The sequence below is a fragment of the Hydra vulgaris genome, chromosome 01 (genome assembly GCF_038396675.1).
Source record: "Hydra vulgaris chromosome 01, alternate assembly HydraT2T_AEP".
Taxonomy (NCBI): Eukaryota; Metazoa; Cnidaria; class Hydrozoa; order Anthoathecata; family Hydridae; genus Hydra; species Hydra vulgaris.
In genome coordinates, this window is record NC_088920.1 from 58409741 (window position 1) to 58432002 (window position 22262).

The following is a 22262-nucleotide window of genomic DNA, read 5'->3' on the forward strand; positions in this document are numbered from 1 at the left end:
ATAGGTTAAATTTAAAATATTAGATTTCCTAATGTAACGCATTAGACATTGTAGTCTACCACAACACTGTAACCCTTCTCAATTACTTCAAGTATCCAATAACACGTGCCAATTATCCAATATCCAATTGCAATATCAATTGGTTGCCACGCATTAAACAATGTCAAGTATCCAAGTATTTAATAACAATGTCAATTGGTTTTCATTTAGAGACATAATTACCATATTACATGAACTGACCTCAAAAACACTTAAGGGTTTTACTTTTGTCTTATTAAAAAAAAAGATGAAGCGAATTATCAACTAATTATCATTTAAAATGTAAAAACTAAACCTATAATAAATGTTGTTTGTAACAAAGTTTTGACTTTTATTAAGAATGTTAATTTCTCTTTATTATAGAATTCTGTAGAACCCATGATACATTATGGAACACTTTTTTGAAAATGGTTAAGATGGTGTTTAGATTGTATCTTACAGGCCATTGGTTAAAGTATAATGAAGTTATCCTATACTAATACTTATTTTAGGCTGGTGTAGATGTAAACCTGTGTTACATTATTTCCTAGCAAAGATGATGAATGAAAAATCTTCTTGACTTTACCTCATGAATTTTTTCTTGCACATCTTTGATAGTGGCTGCGTAAATTTTACTATTATCTTCTCATCAGGGTACAGGTCTGAAAATCAGTTTAATTGTTTTGAAGCTGGCAGTTATTAAGGCTTCCTATGCTCTGTTGTAGCTCTTAGAATAGCCGATTGTCTGTTAGTTCTTTTTGTGTGCATTGTTAAGGCCACATAAGGAGTCATTAGTTATGACTTTGGATTTATTAACAGGACAAGTCAAGCTTTTTTCAACTTAAAATATAGCTTAACATAACATTACAAAAAATTAAACAAAATATAAACGTTAATATAAAAATTAAGCAAAATATAAACGTATAAATTATAAACTTTCTAAGTTTTTATTTTTCAAAAAATCAAAATTTCAGTTAAAATAATACAAAAGAGTGCTCACTACAACTTTTGTGTGCAATCTATTTTTTAAAGTTTGTAATACTTTAAAAGACTATAAATATAAGATTGGAATTTAAGAAAATAGAATTTTATATGCAATATGCATTAAACATGAAAAGATTTTTGTAACAAACATTTTTATTATATATATATATATATATATATATATATATATATATATATATATATATATATATATATATATATATATATATATATATATATATATATATATATATATATGTATATATATATGTATATATATATAATGATATATATATATATATATATATATATTTATCATAATATTTATACACACATATATAATATATAATATGATACATGAACAACACACCCACTCAAACACATACCCTCACACAAAGACACGCAGATATACATATATGCACGCACACATACACACATACTGAGAAAAATAAAATTATTGCGAGTGGAATATGATCTTGACACAACCTAGTGAAAAGTTTTCATTTCATATGTGCAACTTTTAAAATTGTCTAATATTATCTTGTTTTAATAAAAACTTATATTCTATAACTATATTCTGTCAGGAATATTTAGGTATATACGAGAAGCTATATTCTATAACTATATTCTGCCAGCAATATTCAGGTATATATGAGAAACTATATGAAAAGTCTTTATATAGCTTTTGTGATATATGTGAAATGTTTCACCAGAATGATATCTCTTCAGAAGAGATATCCTTCTGATAAAGCATTGCTAATGAATCTATTATAATACTAGCTGATAAATATTATAGTAAAATATTATAATACCAGCTGATCTGACCCGTAAAATACGGGTCTATTTAAGTCTATCCCATTCTTTTTAAGTCTATTCCATACTGGTCTTTACTACACCTTTCCTTATATAAATATCTTAGCTTTCCGGTCCATAAAATACGGGTCTTTACCAAACCTACCATTCTATATTTATCTCTTCTACACCGATCATTTCTATGCCTGTTAAGAGATTTATAATAAGGTTTGTTTTTCTCCTAAACGCATATAATTGATAGCTCATCGGTTTAGTGCACTGTCATCAATGTCAATTTGGGGGATTAAAGACCTTCCCTAATAAATTTTGAATATCTTTCAATCTTGCAGCATATTGCTATAGCAATATTTATAGCAATATTTTTATTATAATATATATCAATAATAATTGTTGCAATATTTATAACAAAAAATAATAATTTAGCAAAAATTTTTGTTAAATTAAAGTTCAAAAGTTTTCTCGTTTTTATAGATTTAATATACACGATGGTTTCATATACTGCCTGCAAGCTCCATAATGCTGAAGTCGTTTACATTTAGAGATCGTCCATAAATTATGCAGCGCTAAATTTATTTTTAAAAAAGGAGTTGGAGATCTTAAGCACTTTTACGCGGCGATTTTAATTAAACCTAAGATCTGTTTTAACTTTTTAAGTGACTTGAGGCTCTGCGAGGGAAAACTTTTCATCTTTTTTGTTTTGTTTATTGGTGAAATTTAGCGTTGCGTAATTTATGGACGATCCCTTACAGACGTTTGTATGCAACGCTATACAAATTACAGAACTAAGAAGACCTTTAAAAATTTAAAACTAAAGGGTAGTCCATAATAATGCTAAAGGGTAGTCCATAAATTATGCAACGCTAAATTTATTTTTAAAAAAGAAGAAGGAGATCGTATGTTCTTTTGCATGAAGATTTTCATTAAACTTAATGAGCTATTTTGATTTTTTATTTAACTTAGGACTCGAGATAAAACTTTTGATCTTTTTTGTTTTGTTCATTAGCGACTTTTAGCGTTGCGTATTTTATGGACGATCCCTAATCTAAAGTCGTGCGGCCGTGGCGCAGTAGTTAGAACGCTTGCTTTATAAGCAGGAGATCCAGGTTCGAAACGAGCTCGGACATATTTTCGCGTCACGGTAAGGAAGGAGGCGTGAACTTCTTGGTTAAATGCATTTCCGCGGTGCTCTGTGACAAGACCGTTAGGACTTCTTGGGGCACCTAAAAAAAAATATAAAAAATAAAATAAAATAAAAAAATAAATAAAGTTAAGCCAATAATATTTTGATGGTAAATAAGTTCTGTCGTTGTTGCTCACTCGGTTTAAAATGTTTAACGGGGGCGAGGTAAAATAGCTGTAAACCCTAAATTTCCTTAATATATCAATATTAAATAAATTTAACTTTTAGTTATTTTTAAAAATAAGAAATTTAACAAAATGTTTAATTTAAACATAAAGTTAGAATTTTTAATTATGTTCTTAGGGATCGTCCATAAATTACGTAACGCAAAATTTCACAATAAACAAAACAACTAGTAAATTAAAAAAAAATTCTTTTTTCAAATCCATGCTTTATGCAAGCAGAATTCTATTGGGCCTAGAAATTCTTTTTTTGTTATCTTTTGTAGCAGGAAAAATTATTGTTACGTTTTTAAATTTTTTTTTTATTAATTCAGTGTTCTTTTAAAATTTTAAAATTTTTGTAGAAGGAAAAATTACTATTATATTTTTATAAAATTTATTAAATTAACAGTAATAATTTAAATCTTTTGTAGAAGGGAAAATTTCATACAAAAAATTTTTACAATTAATTTTTGCAAAAGATAGATCTATCTAACGATCTATCTTTTGGACCTTACATTTTATAGTGCGATCCGAGAGCACTTAGTCGTCATAGGTTTAGCAGTAAATCAAAAGTTTTTTTAGTAAATCAAAAGTTTTTAATTGTAAAAAGCAGTAAATCAAAAGTTTTTTTCACTAGTTTTTTTTGATTTACTCGGTTTAGCAATTAGTCGTCATAGGTTTAGCAGGCCGGTTGTTTGTTTTGTTTTTCATATGTGTTCCCACGAGTATGGCGGTAAATGACGGTCCATCCTCCCAGTGACCCCTTAGAAGGACAAGGCTCTTAATACAACAGGGTGTGCCAGGTGCCCTGAGGTCGTACGTTAGCGACATATCATATTTATCCACCCTAATGCCATTCAGTCCTCGGCACGCATCTCACCTTGACGTTGGGTGCGAGTAAGAAATAGCTCTCAATACTTTAACCGAGATTCGAACTCGGAACTTCCAGAAGAGTTTTGAAATTTTCCTACAAATTTCGAGTCTCTTCCCAACTAAACCACTGAGGCTATTTCTTACCTATAATCTTATATAACAGAAGGTATATATATAAATAAATATATATATAAAGTAAAATATATATATAAAGTAAATATATATATAAAATATAAGTATATAATATATAAGTAAATATATATATAAAGTAAAAAACATATATATATATATAGAAAGTAACCTTATATAAAGCATGGAAAAAAGATTTTATAGCATATTTACACAAGACGGTAAGAAAATGGAAAATTGTGCCAAAAATACATTTTATGAGGTCCCGTTAAAGAAGCACAGCAATTTTTCGTTTGTTAACTCTAGTTTTTATGTTATGGCTGATATGACTTTTTTGGGAGCTTCTCCTGATGGAATATTTACCTGTTCTTGTCATGGAAACGGTGTTTTAGAGATTAAATGCCCATATAATTATAAAAATGGTTTTATTAACTGGCAAAGTGATGAAAAATTTCCCCTTAATAATAATGGTCTAAAATCAAATCACCCTTACTTTTTCCAGATGCAATTACAAACGTTCGTTTGCAAAGTTACCTTCGGTGAGTTTTTTGTGTTGTCCCCAGTTGAGCAAAACAATTATTTACAGTGTACTGTACAGCGTGATAATAATTTTCTTAAATTAGTTGTTGATGTTTTGGCTAAATGTTTCTTCAATGTTATTTTACCAGAAATTGTCAGCAGAAAAAGAGACGAAGACTTTCAACAAACAAAGGTTTCATGCAAAAACAGTGTTGTTTTTGCATGAAACCTGAATTTGGTCTCATGATTTCATGCAGTAATGCAAGTTGTTCCAAAAAATGGTTTCATTACTCATGTGTATATGTTACTAGGAAACCAAGAGGTTCCTGATTCTGTCCTCAATGCAGGAGTTAATTACTATATTTCTTTATTAAAAGTACCATTTAGTAATAACTAATATTTATGTTTTGGTTATGTTTAAAGTTAAAACTTCTTCTATAAAAGTTAAAACTATCAGGCATTTTCTAAAATAACTTATAAACGTATCTAGAGCTGTAATTTTAGGTGAAAAAATAATAAAATGCAAGTTTCCTAAATGTTTATTGCAGAATGTTTATATTTTTTGCTTGCCAGTTTAGTGCGCATGTCCACGAGATTGAATATTTTGTAAACATTTGAAATTGGTCTATTGATAACGGTTCAAAATCATGCGTAACAGCAAAATAATTTTTGCGTAGTTTGAAATCTAAGAACTTGTAGATAAAAACACATAATCCTCCACCTGTTTTTTCAGAGTTTTTAATTTGATGAAAAACTTTATGATTATTAAGTTGAAAATTAGAATTGTTTTCAATTTCCTTATCGCGGCACCATGTTTCGGTTAGACATAATTATATGTGTTACCGAAACTTTCAAATTATTGAAAGTTAATTTTGACACTAAATAAAAATTGTTTAAATTTCTTAAAATTTTTTTGTTGGCTCCTTATATTAAGGTGTAGGATATATAATGCAGTTGAATTTATGTCAGCAGTAATACTTGAGATATCTGAATTATAGTAATAAGGACTTATATTTAATAATCCTTCCTCATCATCATAAAACTTAATATCTATATCTGCTTGATTTTTTAACGGTATATATTTGTTTATTAGGTTCAAGATTATTTATGTCAATATTATTAAAAGCGCTATTATCAAAATTATTCCTAAATAATCGATTAGTTTCCATTTTAAAAATTTAAATATAAGATAACAAATGTAAATAAAATAAAGATTAATTACTTTTCTTTTTGAATCCACTCACGAACGATTAGTTTATCGTAAGATATTATTGCAAACTTGCCAAGCTCTCGTTCCTTTTTCATTCGTTCTTTTAGATCTTTTCTTATTAATATTGTTTCTGTGCAGTAATCTTCATTAACGTAAACTTTTTTTCCTTTTAGTTTTTGGACGTTTTTGAAAATAGCAACTTTATATTTATAATTTAGTTTTATAACAGCTGTTCCAATCTTTTTCGAGTCTCTAATCCCAGTCCTATGGGCCCGTTCAATTTTTATATTTTTCAATTCAAGTAATACTTCGAAGAAATTTTTCACTTTTAATTCAGTCTCAATCCTATTTTTGTTTCCACTTTCTTTTAATTCGTCAATTCTCAGGTTATTTCTTCTTGAGCGGTAGTTCTAATTTACCTGTATATTATAATATCATCGTTTGCGTGAATGAATTTCTGCATTTCACTGAATTCAGTTACCAACAACGTCACAGATTTATTTGTTAATTCAAGCTCGTTTGTAATGGCAATTATTTTATTTGAGTTATCAATATTATCTTTATCATTCTTATCAAGTCGTTTAGTAATAATTTTCATGTTTGGAGCTGTTATGGAAGCAAGTATTTTTTCGTGCTCTTAATAATTTTCTAGTTTCGTTTAGGATGTCGATTTTTTGCTTTTCAAGCATTTCAGAGAAAAATTTTCGATACAATTTATATCCATATCACGAATTTGAGCGATACCACAAAAATAGAAGAAAAAAGTTTTTAATAATAGTAAAAATAGCAACAAAAATAAAAAATAGTTTCAGCTAAAAAATTTTTAAGCTTTAAAACGCGTCTTCTCTCTTATTGTTTGAATTTTCGTAAAAAATATCAATAAGGTTTTTATAAAATATTAGTGTCAACATTTTGGAAGTAGTGATACAATCTGTTTTTCTCCGATATCATTTTTATATAAAGACTTAACGGACTCCATTGATTTAAGTTTAATAACTAAACCTCTTTTGCCCAGGTTCATCAAAAATTTGCTTAATCCTCAATGTCCTTATATACAACACTTCTTTTTTTAATTTCAGTCCACAATTTATCTAACAAAACAATAAATACCTCTATACAAAACTTATCCTTTCCAGTAAAAATGTCTCTTCTTTTTTCTTCATCCGAATATATATTTGTTCTTACTCTTTTATGCGTATCGCTAAAATTTTCTTCATTTTCTGGACTCATTTTGGCTGCTTTATTCTCTAAGTTTTTTAATTTCGGCTTGGAATCCTCACGTCAAAGATTTTATATATAACTCTAGTGAATGGAGTAAAGTGTATCCTTCACATATATCTAAACCAGGAGATTGTAGTTTTTTGTTAACTTTATTAAATCGCTCTAAAATTATTTTCCATATTACACTTATAACTACTGTTAGACGATTCTTAAACCTTTTGTCTTTAATTTGCATTCTGCTTTTTTAGAACTTTCAAAAACATATATTATTTTTAAAAGCTATCTATAACCGTATGAACAGACTCATAATGAGAAGACCATCTAGCGGTGTTTAGATATTATTTTAGTGAAAATGTCTGTGATGCTCTTTCACTCGAAATTTTCCAACGGTGTAGGGATGCAGAGAAATAGGTGTAAATGTATTAAATAGTTCTGAAAAGTTCTGTTTCTTTTTATTTACAACGCAATTATAAAGAATGCACAGCACAAGGGGAAAAATGCATTTCTTCTTTTTATTCGCACTCGTAAGCCTGCATATTTTCCACACATATTTGAAGCGTTATTGTATGATTGCCGACAGATTTTTTTAATAGTAAGACCTGCATTATTTAAAAACTGAAATACTTTTATAAATAGTGTCTCGCTGGTGTGATTTTTAACTTGTATAAAGGTTGTAAATTGTTCAAAAATTTTGCATGCAAATAATTTGCAATGTAAGACATGTACCAGAAAAAATTTGCGCGTGTTCTGATGTGTTGTTTACGGAAACCGTGCACCATTTTAAATAGCTAATTGTTTTAAAAAGTCATTCTATTAGTATAATTCAAAGTTTAAACAACTCTGTTATCAAAGCAATTAGTTTTAATTGAAACGTCATCAATTCAAGATAAGAAGCGAGAAAAAATTTTGCATTTTCTCGTTGAAAATCCTGATGTATCAAATAAAACAATTTCTAAAGAGTTGCAGATTACTTTGAGATTATTTCAGAGCGTTGTGAAACGATTTAAGGACTCTGGTACAATCAAAAGGAAATTAGGAAGTGGAAAAAAAAAAAGTTTTGTTAGACGAGATCTTGGTAAAAAAGTGATTAGACACAAAACCGGAGATTTCTGTTCGAACTTTAGCGAATAAATTTAAGACAAGTGTTTCCACTATACAAAAATTGAAGAGAAATTGTGGCTATAAATCCTATAATAAGAAAAAAGCTTCTCGTCGTAAAGAAAAGCAAGAAGATGTCGCAATTCGTGGTTCAAAGCTGCTCTATAAAAAATTAGGTGCCAAAAAATCATGTTTGATTATTGACGATGAAACTTATTGTGCTGCATATTTCCAATCTCTTCCAGGACACCAACACTATTCAGCAATTAATCGCAAGAAACTGAATCCTAATTGAAAATGCATTGGAATGCAAAAATTTGCTAAAAAGTTCTTAGTTTGGAAAGCAATTTTGCATGTGGTGAAAGAAGCTCTTGTTTTGTGACTACTGGAACAATTAACACCAAAATATGCATAATAGAACGCCTCAAGAAATGCATTTTGCCGTTTTTAAGAACACACTTTACATTTTACACTGATATCGAGTGTAAAACGTAAAGTGCATGCGTTCTCATGTACAAAACTTCACAAACTTTCTTAAGTGAAATTTAAGAATATTTATATATGTACTTTCAAAATATATATATAATATTCAATATAAAAATACAATAGTTAAATAAATATCCTTTAAAATGTCTGCGCAGATTTTTTCTTGTGCATGTCTTAAACAAAACGCTGCTCCTTTGCATAAAGAATAACAAACCCAGTAATTTCAGACAACTTTTTTTATCTCTTCTTGCATGCAGCCCTTGTTTCTGTCCTGAAAAAGATTTTCGGCTAGGCATTCGGTATCTACGTTGCTCTTAGGAATATGCTCTTCAATTAGTTCTACATCATCAGTTACATTTATCTCTTCCAAACATGTCGTTTCTTTATATGATTCACCTACTTCGAATGGTTTAACAGTACTTGTTTTGAGTAAGACTTGTTTTTTGCGGAAGTAATGAAGTTATTACCTGAAATACACGTCCGTTGAACAAGACATGTCTTTAAATTTTTGTGTTATTATTTGTTTTATTAATTATTTAAAAGACACAAAAAAATGTGCTGTTTTAAGATTACAAAAAGATCCATAAAATCGTAGAAAGAAGCCATCTGCTATTCCAAGAGGTAATATTCCTCATAAAAAATATACTGTTGTATGTTCTGAACATTGGCCTTAAAAATATTTTAAAATAAATGTTTATGGTAAGGAGTAACCATCTTTTCCACCCGCTATATTTCATTATGTTAAATCCAGCCTTGAACCAACTGCACCACCAAAATCAAAAACTACAGCTTCAGCAACCTCCTGTGCAAGAAATGTACGAGCTGATCAACTTAAAACATTTATGGCCGAGGGCTATTTGAACTTTAATGATATGGTTAGTACTTACTCAAAAAAAAACTAAAAATTACTAATAGTAATAGTTGTTTATAAACGCGATAAAAAAACTTGTTTTCAATCGAATGTATTTTACTGTGGTCTACTAAAGTAAGATTTTTGTATTTTGATAATTCATAATGTGATTTTTAAACGTTTTTTACAGTTTTAACGTGACAACATATTCCAACATCTAGTGGTTCCAAAATAGACTTAAATTAGCTATTAGGCAGACTAATCGGATGTTATTTTATTTGCATGTTTCAATAATTTTCAATAACTTATGAGTGTCATTGAAAGTTCATGTGACCATCTAATACAAGAATGTGTTTTCCGCCAATTGCGTCAAATGAAATTTTTACTTGGTCACCAATAAAGCTATACTCGTCGCAGTTTCAAATATGTGAAGCTCGTAATTGATCCGTTTAAACTTCGTCCTATTGTTTCTTGTATTTGTTAAAATAGTTGCCAATTATATTTGAAGTTCTAAATGACGCTCTATTCAATGCAATGTTTCCATTTCTCTTTAAAATCGTTCCACCACTGTAATGAAGGTTTGCTTTTCTTGAATAAATGCTCATGTTTTGTGTTTTTTAAATAGTGCTGAACAATAGAAATTTTATTGACTTGTCTCAAACCATAAACCCAATTGCTGATTCATTGAATTAAATAAATCAACAACTTTTTAATAATAGAACTTTTGTTGTAACTTTTAGGTTCAACTAATACAGCTGTTGCTTTATCAGTTGAACTAAAAAGTAGAAAAAAAAACCCTTTCGCTTCCATGTTGACCTGCGTTTTTACTTTTCCCAGTGGGCACCGGACGTTAAAACAATGTCTATTAAACGTCTTTTGAACATTTATAAGACGTCTTTTTTAGGTCCCGTACCCATCGGGTTATAACTGTCAATCGATATCAATTTCCTTACATTGAACTTGAATGCTCATTTCAAGTTCAATGCAACGAAATGAATGCTCATTGATATTTGATATTTTGAGAAATAAAAAGGAGTTTAAAGAGGAATTAATATCGCATATTATTGTTTAATTAACTTCTGACTGTAAGTCAGTAATGCTGAAGTAATTGAGGAAGTACTAAAGTAATTGAGTAAACACTTACTGTTTACTTCATGTCAAATAATGCAACAAATAATTTTTTTTTTTTTTTTTAACATATATTTATATTATCTTCTGTAGTTTTTTATTACTTATCTAATAAAATAAAAATAAAAAAGTTATTTAACTTTTTTCGATAAGTGTGCGGTTTTACCCGGTTTTGTTCTATATTTTTCACTTATTGTCACATCTTATATTGATTGTAGAAGTGATTGTCCATAAATTACGCAACGCAAAGTTTTAAAAAATATTCCAGCATCTATAATGAGCCAGCTGAATAGCAAAAAAAAAAAAAATTTTCGATTCAACTAATATATATGAACTGAATTATTAACTTGGCATTAAACAAAACGTTATACATTACTCTTACAAGTTTAATAGCTAAATAACATTTTTTTAATTAAATTTGAAACACGCGCATCTTTAATTAACTAGTGGTAAAGGTCACAGCGTGACCAGACACATTTGGGTAATTATAAACCAGATAAATGGGCTGTTTTTAGTATGTTTAAAACTTAGTAGAGAGGTAATAGATAAGTATATAATTACATCTTCATAAAAATAGTTCTTACATAGTAATCTTCAGAACACGTCCATACTATATCAGTATCAAACACGCCCATACTATATCAGTGTCAAAGTTTTTCGGTGATTTTATCTGAAGACGAAAGTTGTTTCACTAGATAATTGTCACTAGAATGGAGTTGCATTTCTATCTTCCCATTATTGTTTTGAAATAGGTACGCTGCAAATATTCCTGGTTTTGCTGGTGCTTTTGTAAATAACTCATCAATTTTAAATTCTTTAATTGTATTTTTAATATCTTCCATAGAAACAAAATAGACATTGAAATTAGTCTCATTTTTAACAGCTTCATAAAAAGTTATGGCATCAGTTATTATAAATTTTCTCTGGATTATTTTTTGCGTTGCTATTCTTTTAAGGGTCCCACCAATAGCATCTAACGGTCCTTTCCCATATGAAGCAAAAAAAAAGTTCCAGAATAATTTTAAATCATGCTGTTCTTCCAACCAGGGTATTGCTGATGCAATAAAATGATTTTTAAAATGATTACTCGGCCCGTCTGTCCAAACCTGTAGTATTTTAACACTTGGTTCAATATGGTTAGATAATAAATTATCAACAAATACAAGGATAAATTCTTTTGAATGGCTTAAATTATCTGAAACTATGACAGCAGATGACCATGAATGTTGGTACCAAAATACAGCAGTAAACACAGTAACTTGCTTCTTGTGCCAATGTGCTGACTGCAGTTCATTTTGTCACAAAGTTGAAAAATTTTTCACTTGAAGAACGGCTGTCCGGATTAATTTGAAGTTGGATCTTATGGTCTCGATATGTCTTTGTTTCTGTTTAATGAAATAATGCCAAAAAAATGTAGTAAAGATTTTGAAAAGCTGTTAAGATCATCAACTCCTTTTTTTCAATTTTTTTGTATATTCTTTTCCATTACCTTTTGCAACTTTTTCCCATTGGCACCATGTAATGCATTCTTGTCAATTTCATTCAAAACATATTATAAACATATAGATTATGAAAATTTGCAGCATCTTTGAACGTTGTACACATAATATTATAAAAAATATCTTTTTCACTATCACATACAATGCTAAGAGAAAATTCATGCAAATACAATAAAAATTTGAATCAAACTTGTGCAGGGCTTCGAGGATAAGGATTATATTTTGATGTCGTTAACAACAACAAACGTTTCTTGACATTGAACTTGACAAAAGCACGTTTGGTGGGCGTAAACTAGCTAACTTTGATTTTCCAACTGATTCTTCAGGATAATCACCTTTTAAATCAGCATAAGCTTCATTAACATTCATATATAAATGACGTTTTTGCACAGTTTCTTTAATCTCACCACAATGGTGTCTTTTTTACCGGGTGCTTGACGGAATATATCACCACGCTGGTAAAAAGTAAGAACCAATTTTACAGTTAAAGTATCTAATGCATTTTCACAAAGTATTTTTTCTGGGCTTGAGATTTCATCTATTTTTGTTAAAAGTTTTTGTACAACTTTAGCGCTCTTTCTGGGTGATTTTGGTAGTGCTGACTCGGCTCTCTTAACAGCTTTTCCAAGAGTACTCGCAGATTTGTAAGGGGGTAATGTAACAGCTACAGATTTTGATTCTGCTATTTTTTGTCTACTCTTTGTCTTTCGTTGCCTTTTTTTTCTTGTTGAAGCTCCAATTTAGTAAGCCTTCTTTCTTTTCTTCTTTTTGATTCTTTTTCTTTAACTACTTTTTTGCCAAATTTTTTTAACTGCCTTTCACAATATTTCTTTTGACGTTCCACATAAGTGAGAGGCATGTTAAACCCTTGAAAGATTAAGAAAAAGCAATACAGTAGTTATAGAGATGTACGTATTATATCTAAGGCTCAATGGAGTCACAACTATCCCTTGGAGAGGCTCTATGAATCCCAAAAGAGAGCCTCAAGTATAGCTGATCATTTATCCTCCAAATGTTGTGTATGCAAAACATACCTATATTTTGTAGTCTTTGTAGAAAACATCAATGAAAGTAGACCGTAAAATAATCTGGGTCAATGAAGTTGAAAAAAACTCAATTGTGGTCTCAGATTAGCAGTTTTAAATTTTGTTTTAAATTTTTTAACAAAATTCTAAAAGTAACTAGAGCTTATTAATCTTCTAAACATGTTTGTATTTTTTTCTGAATTCGTCTGGCAATAAGTATGTTTTTATCATAAATACCAATGGATTAGTGCAGCTAAAAACCTGATTACAATGAGCAAGACAGTTTTTGAATTTTTTATAGGTTCAATTGAACTTTGACAATTAAAAATGAATTAAATTATCGCAAAAACGTCTATTCTTACCTTCTGTTTCAGCCCATATTATTTTTTATAATAGCGGCATACTATAACAAGCTATATATTTTCTGAAAGAGGAGAAGTAGACCTTTCTACTGATATATAGTATTATCTAAATTGGCTTTAATTTTTTCATTTTTTCTGAGACGGTCGTGGAATTGCTTTACATGACCTTTTTTAGATTAGAAACAAGGTGGTTAGAAAATTAAAAAAAATGTTAAAGCCAGTATATGGATGGATACTAATATAATACTTAATATAATCATACTTGTATAAGACTTAAAAATTAAAAAGAAGGTTTTAAAATTCTAGCGTAATCCAATCAAAGGAACTATAAACATTGAATTTATCAATAATTTGAATGATTATCTACTATAGATTTATTTTATTTGTTTATAATGTTTAAACACTAATTTATAATGTTTGACCTTATTTCATTAAAAGTAGTAAAAATATACATAATATTTGAAAGAAAGAACACAGAAGTTTCAGGTTCTACCAAAATTATTGACCATCTTTACAACGTTCATTGTTGATAACAATAATAGCTTTTCCACTTTGGCACGAGAACCTTCTCATGACACATTCGTTTGAGTAAGTTATTCCGTCTGATCCACAAACTGGTTTATATTCTTTTGTGCATTCGAAACGACAAGCTGGTAAAAAATTAAGTTTCATTGTTCATTCATTTCATCAACAAAAATCTGTAAGTGTGTGTGCGTGCGCGCGCGTGTGTGTGTGGATATTAACTTTTAAAATAAAAACTCTAATTGTTTAAGTCAGTTGTTAAATGGCTTACTTTTAGTCAGAATTTTAAAAGTTAAAGAGTTATTTTATAGCTAAAATGAATGAAGTAAAAATGCGTTATATTTTAAGGAACAATATTAGTGGTTGCATAATTTTCAATTAAATACGTAATTATCGTTAGTTACCCAATCGCATTCCACTTTTTAAAAAAATTATCCAATGATTCATATATTTTTTATTTATATATGTTTATATTTTTTATATTTATATTTATTATGTTATTTTATTTATATTTTACTTATGATTATGTTAAATATACTTTTCTTTATATTTTTATTTATTATATATATATATATATATATATATATATATATATATATATATATATATATATATATATATATACATATATGTATATATATATATACATATATGTATATATATATATATATATATATATATATATATATATATATATATATGTATATATATATATATATATATATATATATGTATATTTATATTTATTTATTATATTTAATGTTTCAAAATGTCATAATCAACGAAGCATTGAAAATAAAAGATAAAAGTTTAGAAAAAATTGTAAATTATATTTAGAGTTATTTTATTGCTATCTTTTTATGTTATGCTTTTTGAATGATTAATAATAAATTTCTCGTTTAGAATTGAATTGATAAATGTCTAGATAAAGAATATATTTAAAATATAGCAAATTGACTTTTAAATCTAGCAAAAATACTACATCACCAAATAAAATCATGGAAAGATATAATAAATTCCTTGCCGAAAAAACGTTCTTTAAAAACATAACAAACGTATATCTATATGGGGAAGCAAAAGTTAAAAGTAGTAGAGATTGTCAAGAACTTTGATGCTTGTACTTTCACTTTCACTTTATATACTCTATTTATCTCATCTTTAATGCGTTTTTCAATAGTATTGAAAAACGCATTAAATATTAATGCGTTTTTTCTTTAATGCGTATTATTATTTTGTTCTTTTACTCATGCGAGACCGGGGCTAGTTGACTCGGTTTTTACTCTATGAGCTCGGGAGCCCAAACGGCACATTTTTTTGAAAATAATAAAGTGTAGTCTCAACGAGTATGAATTTGGCTAATTTATAAAAGTTGCATTCGTTTACAAAAGAAATTCTTGGGGCCATCCCGGGCCCTCAAAAAAAAAAAATAACAATGTGTTAACATACTGCACCACGGGATAAGTTGTTTATACTCAAGAGGTAAGTTGACTCACAATAATAAAAATTAAAGTTTAAGGTCCTATTTATATGTATTCCAATAATATTTTAACTCCCCATCCCTTTTTTTAAAAAGAAATTATAGCTGAAATATACTTTTATCAATATCATCAAACTTTTGGATCAATTTATGTAACATTTTTAGCAAAAGATTAAATATAATTAAAAATTATAAAGTAAAAAAAGTGAAAACAAAACATTGTTCCTAATTTATGGTTATACAATAAGAATAATGTTTTATTATATGAATATTTTCAACTAATTGAGTTTCAAATCGGCTAGCAGCAATTATTGCAAATGAAAAAACAAATAGTTTCCGATTGTGCATGACTTATGAAGTGACCTTATGAAGGTGACATTGGTTGCATTGAAAACAGACTTACTCTGGTTTACTTTTAGAGAACATTCCAACAAATATCAAACAAAAACACTTCTTTTCTATAGAGCTATTTGGACGATTCAAACTTTTTTCCATTAAGTGTATACTTCTCCTCTAGCTGATCTTTTACTCATCTTTATCCTTATTTAACTTTTTCGCTTGTTTTCTCTCTTCAATTGCTAACTTTTTCTTTTTAGCTGATTCTTTTTCTATTTTTAAAACGTCTATATTTGGTGAATCAGTAAGAATTGATGTGGTCCTATTTCTTTTATTAACCCTAACTGTTTTTCTCGGTTCTGCTTTTTTGAATGGTCTTAAATCTTCAGGCAATAGAACTACAGTTGACTCTGTAGATGGACTGTGTACATCATTATTGCTTGAATATGAAAGATTATGATGTAGTTCTGTATCTTTTGAGCAATCAGCTTTTAACATGTTATTCTCTGATATTGTAAAGTTAACATCAGTTACATTACTTATATTTAGCGCTGTACTTTCCACAGCACAGTCTTGTTTCAGAGTTGGTCTATCTGTGGTATAGGCTGGCATAAAATCGTGTTCATTAAAAATTTTAACATTTATTAGGAAAATTCCTGCTTTTGCAAAACCAGCCTTGATACTATTAAGTCCAAATACACTTCGATCTAGAGGTTGAGGTTTGTGGCTGCAATGAGGAGGAAATAAACAAACCCATACCTCATTTTCTTTGAAGTAATCTAAAGCCTCTACTGAAAGATGAGTCATGATTGTCTAATAGCAATAAAACGGGTTGTTCTTTAGTACTTCTAGTATATTTGACAAAACGATGGGAAAACTACAAAAATTGTACTTCGGTCATCCAACCAGATGAGTTTGCAGCGTCTGCACTTCCATTAGGAGCGCTATTTAAAAAAAAGCTATTAAATTTTAAACGAGGACATATAAAAAATGGAGGAACTAAATTTCCGCAGGCAGAAACAGCAATGCCACAGTTACTAAATTGCCTCTCTCAGTCGAAGTAACACGCCCAATATGTTTAAAACCTTTTCTTGCTACAATATGATCTGGAGTCTGAACTGTGGTAATACCAGTTTCATCCATATTCCAAATATCTTCACTTTCCAACTTTTAACGATGAAGAATATTTTGTAAATTGTTGTAAAACTTTTGAAAGTTTGTTTAAAACTGGAAAAACATGCTTGACTTGTTGCCTCAGGTTTACTTATTGAGAGTTTTTTGTGCCTTTTGAGGTAAGCACTAAACCAGTTCTCTCCAGCTGCTTCATTTGCACTCCAATTATGAGACATTTTTATGCTATTCGCTATATATATATATATATATATATATTTATATATATATATATATATATATATATATATATATATATATATATATATATATATATATATATATATATCGACTGACCTGTCCAGATTTTATACAACATGTTATTTGCTGACCACAATGTTGTTGCTTTTTGAAGTATCGGGGCAAACTTTTTTCAGAGATATTAAAGTCTATGGCTGTTTTTTATATAGATTTTTCTTCTAATAAAACAGCATCAACAGCATTTTTTATAACATTTTGAGGAGGTATAGCCCTCTCTGTTTTTCTTTTATAGTTTCAAATGTGATCTATATGATTTATCTATCTAATCAATTTTAATATAGGGTAAAGGAAGGTATGTTCGTGATATATGTAATTTCGTGATATTTCGCTCGGCATTTGTAGCGAACATACCTATTAGTCAAAAACATCGAAATTGCGTCAAATGGTACCCCGGGGTACTACTGTCGATTCACAAATAGTCGTTGGGTGCGTGTGATACGTCTCAATTGTTTACTATCAGTTTGTACATTCTTTAGCATTATTTAACGTGCGTTCAGCACATTTGTTTGGAGCACTTGTCCAACATTTTTATTTCCAGACTTGTGTTTTAAGGTAAGTAAATTATTTTTATTAAATATTAAACTAGAAAAGATGCTTGATTTAATGGTAAAACTTTTGTTTTTTTATTAACTTCCTATAACTTATGATTCCTTATCGCAGTTACACATTTTCTTAACGTTTTCACCTCAAATGAATTTACATTTTTAATCATGTTTCTTTTATTAAATATAATGACATTAAAAATTGTTTTTAGCACGATATAACTATATAGTTAAATGATAATAATATCTTTCTCTATACGAATCTGCAAATATTTTTGCAGTAAAGCCTATCACGAAATTACCTACTATCACGAAATTACTTACTATCACAAAATTACAAACAGACAAACAGAGAGATTCAAAGTACAGAAATTCAACCACACAGTAATACTGCTATACAAACATTGTTAACTATTCCATCTGTAGAGCCAACCACACCTAACCCTAATAGGCCAAAAAGGGATTCAAGTGCAAAGTGTCTGACTCCTCCTGATCAACCTATTCCATTAACTTCAAAGGATTCTATTCCTGTATGTTCTAAAAAAAGTAAAAAAAATAAAAATGCTTCAAAAGATGATGATTGGAAGTGCGGTGTTTGTAAAAAAAGTTACAACAGTGATGTAAAAAAAAAAAAAGGAAAAAAATGGGTGCAGTGTTCCTATTGTTTAGTACCTTATCATGAGAGTTGTCAAACATATGAGGACATTGGTGAAGTATTTATGTGTGATACATGTTGTCAACAAGAATGTGATTTAGAAAAATAAGTTAATCAGATATAAGTATGGTTAATATTATAGTTATTATATTAAGAGTTTTTTGTAGGTCTGTTATTTTATTTTCTAAGCTACCTATGTTAAAAGTATATTTTTTTTATATATAAATATAAAGTAATGAAAGTATTATTATAATTTTGTTAACTTATAAGCCTGACTATATTTATATTTTATGAACTTAAAGTCTGATTGAATAGTTATGAATTCAAAAGAAGTGTTGATATTTTTTGTTATATTATACCAGATGTTATACTTAATTAATAAAGAAAAGTTTAAATATTGTTGTGTATTCACGAAATTACCTAACCACTATCACGAAATTAAATATCATATCACAAAATTACCTAACTTTTCTCAATGACTTTTGAGCTTTTATAAAAACTTATCAAAGGACTTAAAATCCCAAAACTGCATAGATTCTAGTAACTTTACTCTATGTACATCAAACAATTAAAGTAATTAAGTAAAATTACTGAAATTGACTTTGTAATTACACATCTAGTTAATTTATCACGAACATACCTTCCTTTACCCTAATGTTTTAAAAATTTGTAAAATTAAAAATCGAAATTTATTTGGTCACAAACTCCCCTACCGATCCCCAAAAAGTGTAAATAATAAAAAATGGATGGTTGGACAGATTTCACTGAACCATGCAAGATATAACTCAAATCGAGGTTACGTGCACTTGATGCAATTGCTTTTAAAAATCGAAAAAAAAAAGAATTACAAAAATATGGAAAAGACACATAAATCATAATATCTTTTATGTGCATGCGCAAATCTTTACAATACTACAGTGATGGATGAAATGGTCAGCTAAGAAGGTTTCCTGAGATTATTAGCACTTTCTGATGAAAGACTTTGCAGATAAACGCAATTCGTCAACTTACCCCTGCTGCCAACTAGTCCCATTTATCCCTATAATTTAAAGTTGAAACATTTTAGCAAAATAAATGTTTCACAGTAATTTTATAATAACTATGTATCATAAATTTTTTTTTAAAATAAAACACTCCTTTTGTTTAGTTTATACTAATCTGAAATTTATACTTATAAGAGGTACGTTGTTGTTATGTAATACATTATAAATAAAAATATTATTATTAAAATAGGTACTTAGTTATGGTAGGCAAATACTGTATATTCATCAGGGTTTAAAGTTTATACAAAAAGTTAAATTAAATGTTTACAATAAACTGCCATGCCTCTATACCTATCCGTATAATTGTCAAATGTTATTATTCTTGAGTTATTATAACATTCATTTTCATTACATTACAATGAAACAAATAATAAAAACATACAACCGCAATCATCATCAAACAGAGTTGCTTTTCTAACTTCTGTAATAGCTTTTTTTTGCAAACAAGATGCTTTTCTCAACGCACAATTGTTTGGATATTTTACATTGTCATTGCCACACACAGGGGCATAAAGAAGAATGCATGGAAAGTCACATTTTGCTAAAACACAAAAAGTTAAATTATTTAGTAAACTTACAACTATGTTGTTTTTTTTTGTTTGTTTTTTTTTAATTTCCTTAAAAAAGTTTTCTTACTAGTTGTATTGCATTCTCCGTTGTACACTTTAATAATGGCTTCCAAGTTTAAACATGATGCTGTCTTTAGAGCACATTCGTTTGCATACGTCACCCCATTGTTACCACAAACTGGTTGCCAATTCTGTGGGCAAGGTAGCATACAATTAAACTCTATGAAAAATAATTTACATAAGTTTGAATGACTTTTTTTGTTTGCTATTTTCTTTTTTATGCTTTTTCTTTTTAAAAATGCTTAAAGACTACGTAGTGGTCTTGTCACAGAGGACCGCGCAAAATCATTTAATGAGAGTTTTTATTATAAAAACGGACATCGAACCTTAATCTTTTGATTTCGAAGCCAGTGTTTTTTGATTTCGAAGCCAGCCCCACCGCTGCTCAGTTTAAAATACAAGTATGCAAAACAAAAAACCTCTTCACTTGCAATTTTGTTTTTTGGAAAAAAAGATTTTATAAAAAAAGTATTCTGTACTATCTGTAAAATGTTTTTAAAACTAAATCACACTTACTTACTCACTTGCTCTCACACTCTTAGTCTTATCTCTCTGACACAGACACACACACACACTTTTTTTCTTCCTCTCCATCTCTACACACAAGCGCGCGAATAAACACACACACTCACACACCCTCATTTCCATGCAGCTTCGAACAATAAATATTAATTTATAAATTTAATAATCTTTAACCTCTCATTGCGTATGTAAAACCTTGGAATAATAGAACTAATGCTAACATCATCCTCATCTTTTTTATAATTATTTTTGACCTAACAAAAAAATTACATGAATATAAATATCTTTTGCAATTAAAATTTCGTAAAAAAGTTTTGCAAATTTCATTTATAAACTTGATTACTATTTTCATTTATAAACGAGTACCAATTTCATTTATAAACTCAAGTACTATTTTTAAAATTTTCAAATTTCATAAAAGTAATTTCAATAGTCTATCAAAATGCGTTTTTAAATTTTTGCAGAAGTAAAAATTGAAAATTTACATTCAAATAAGTAGAAGAAATATTAAAATTGTATTTTATTATAAGTTAAAAGTATACTTTATAATATAAATATATTTTTTAAATTTAGATTCTAAATTTTTAAATTTAGGTTTTAAATTCATTTAGAAAACATACTTTATATTATTAATATACTTTAAAGGCTATATACTATAAAGAAAAAACCAAAAGCAAAAAAAAAAAAGTATTTGATTTATGTGAAATTAAAAACTTTTTAAATTTGTCTCAACTTATCTGTTTACATGAAAATGTGTCAGCAGACATCTTGAGAGTTAACCAATGTCTTCACTTACTATGCGTAGAATTGAAGTGATTTATGATACTACTTGTCAACTTTTGGCCAATATATTTGAAAAATTGCTTAGATTGGTTTAAACTAACGGTGGCCGATAGTCTAAATATAATTGCTGCAAGTATATAAAGTATGATTGTTACTACTAATGAAATGACATAAATGTGAAACAGTTTTATTGTGAATTTTCATCTGGTTTATATCTATCGTATATAGATCTGTCGTAAGAAAGCACGTATACAAAATTACAAACACTTTATGAACAGAACATTCAAAACAGAACATTATGAACAGAACATTATAAACAGAACATTATGAACAGAACACTCTGAACAAAAAATCATGAACAAAACATTATGAACAGAACATTATAAACAGAACATTATTTAATGATAATATAAAGATAAAGAGATCTTAATCTTTTTTTTTTTTTTTAAAGAATTCTAGTTTAAAAAAACGTTACATGGAAAAGTTACATTAAAACCCTATGCAGCAAAATTTCAAAGGTTATTGGAATATTATAAAAAGCAAGAAACTTTATCAAAAAACGTGCGTTAGTTAAACATTGCTTCTTATTTATCTATTGTTATATTAACAATGCGAATCTCTCCATCAGCAACATAAGCATCTTGCTCGTATTTTAAAGCTTTAAAGATCGTTATACTCGAGCAAATCCTTTTTTAATTGAAATAAATGATATTAATAAATTATACCAACTAAATGTTTTTAACGTGTTTTGTTTTATGTTTAA

At 28.3% G+C, this 22262-nt stretch overlaps 1 protein-coding gene across 1 annotated transcript; it reads right to left on the minus strand.

The window, feature by feature from the left end:
• Positions 1-14058: 14058 nt before the first annotated feature.
• Positions 14059-20939, minus strand: kazal4 (kazal-type serine protease inihibitor 4; the record flags this gene model as incomplete). Its single annotated transcript, NM_001280914.1, is given in 4 exon segments — positions 14059-14209; positions 19948-20106; positions 20202-20354; positions 20891-20939. Coding segments are annotated over 4 exon segments (512 nt in total), but the record flags the coding sequence as incomplete, so codon positions are not given.
• Positions 20940-22262: the final 1323 nt, after the last annotated feature.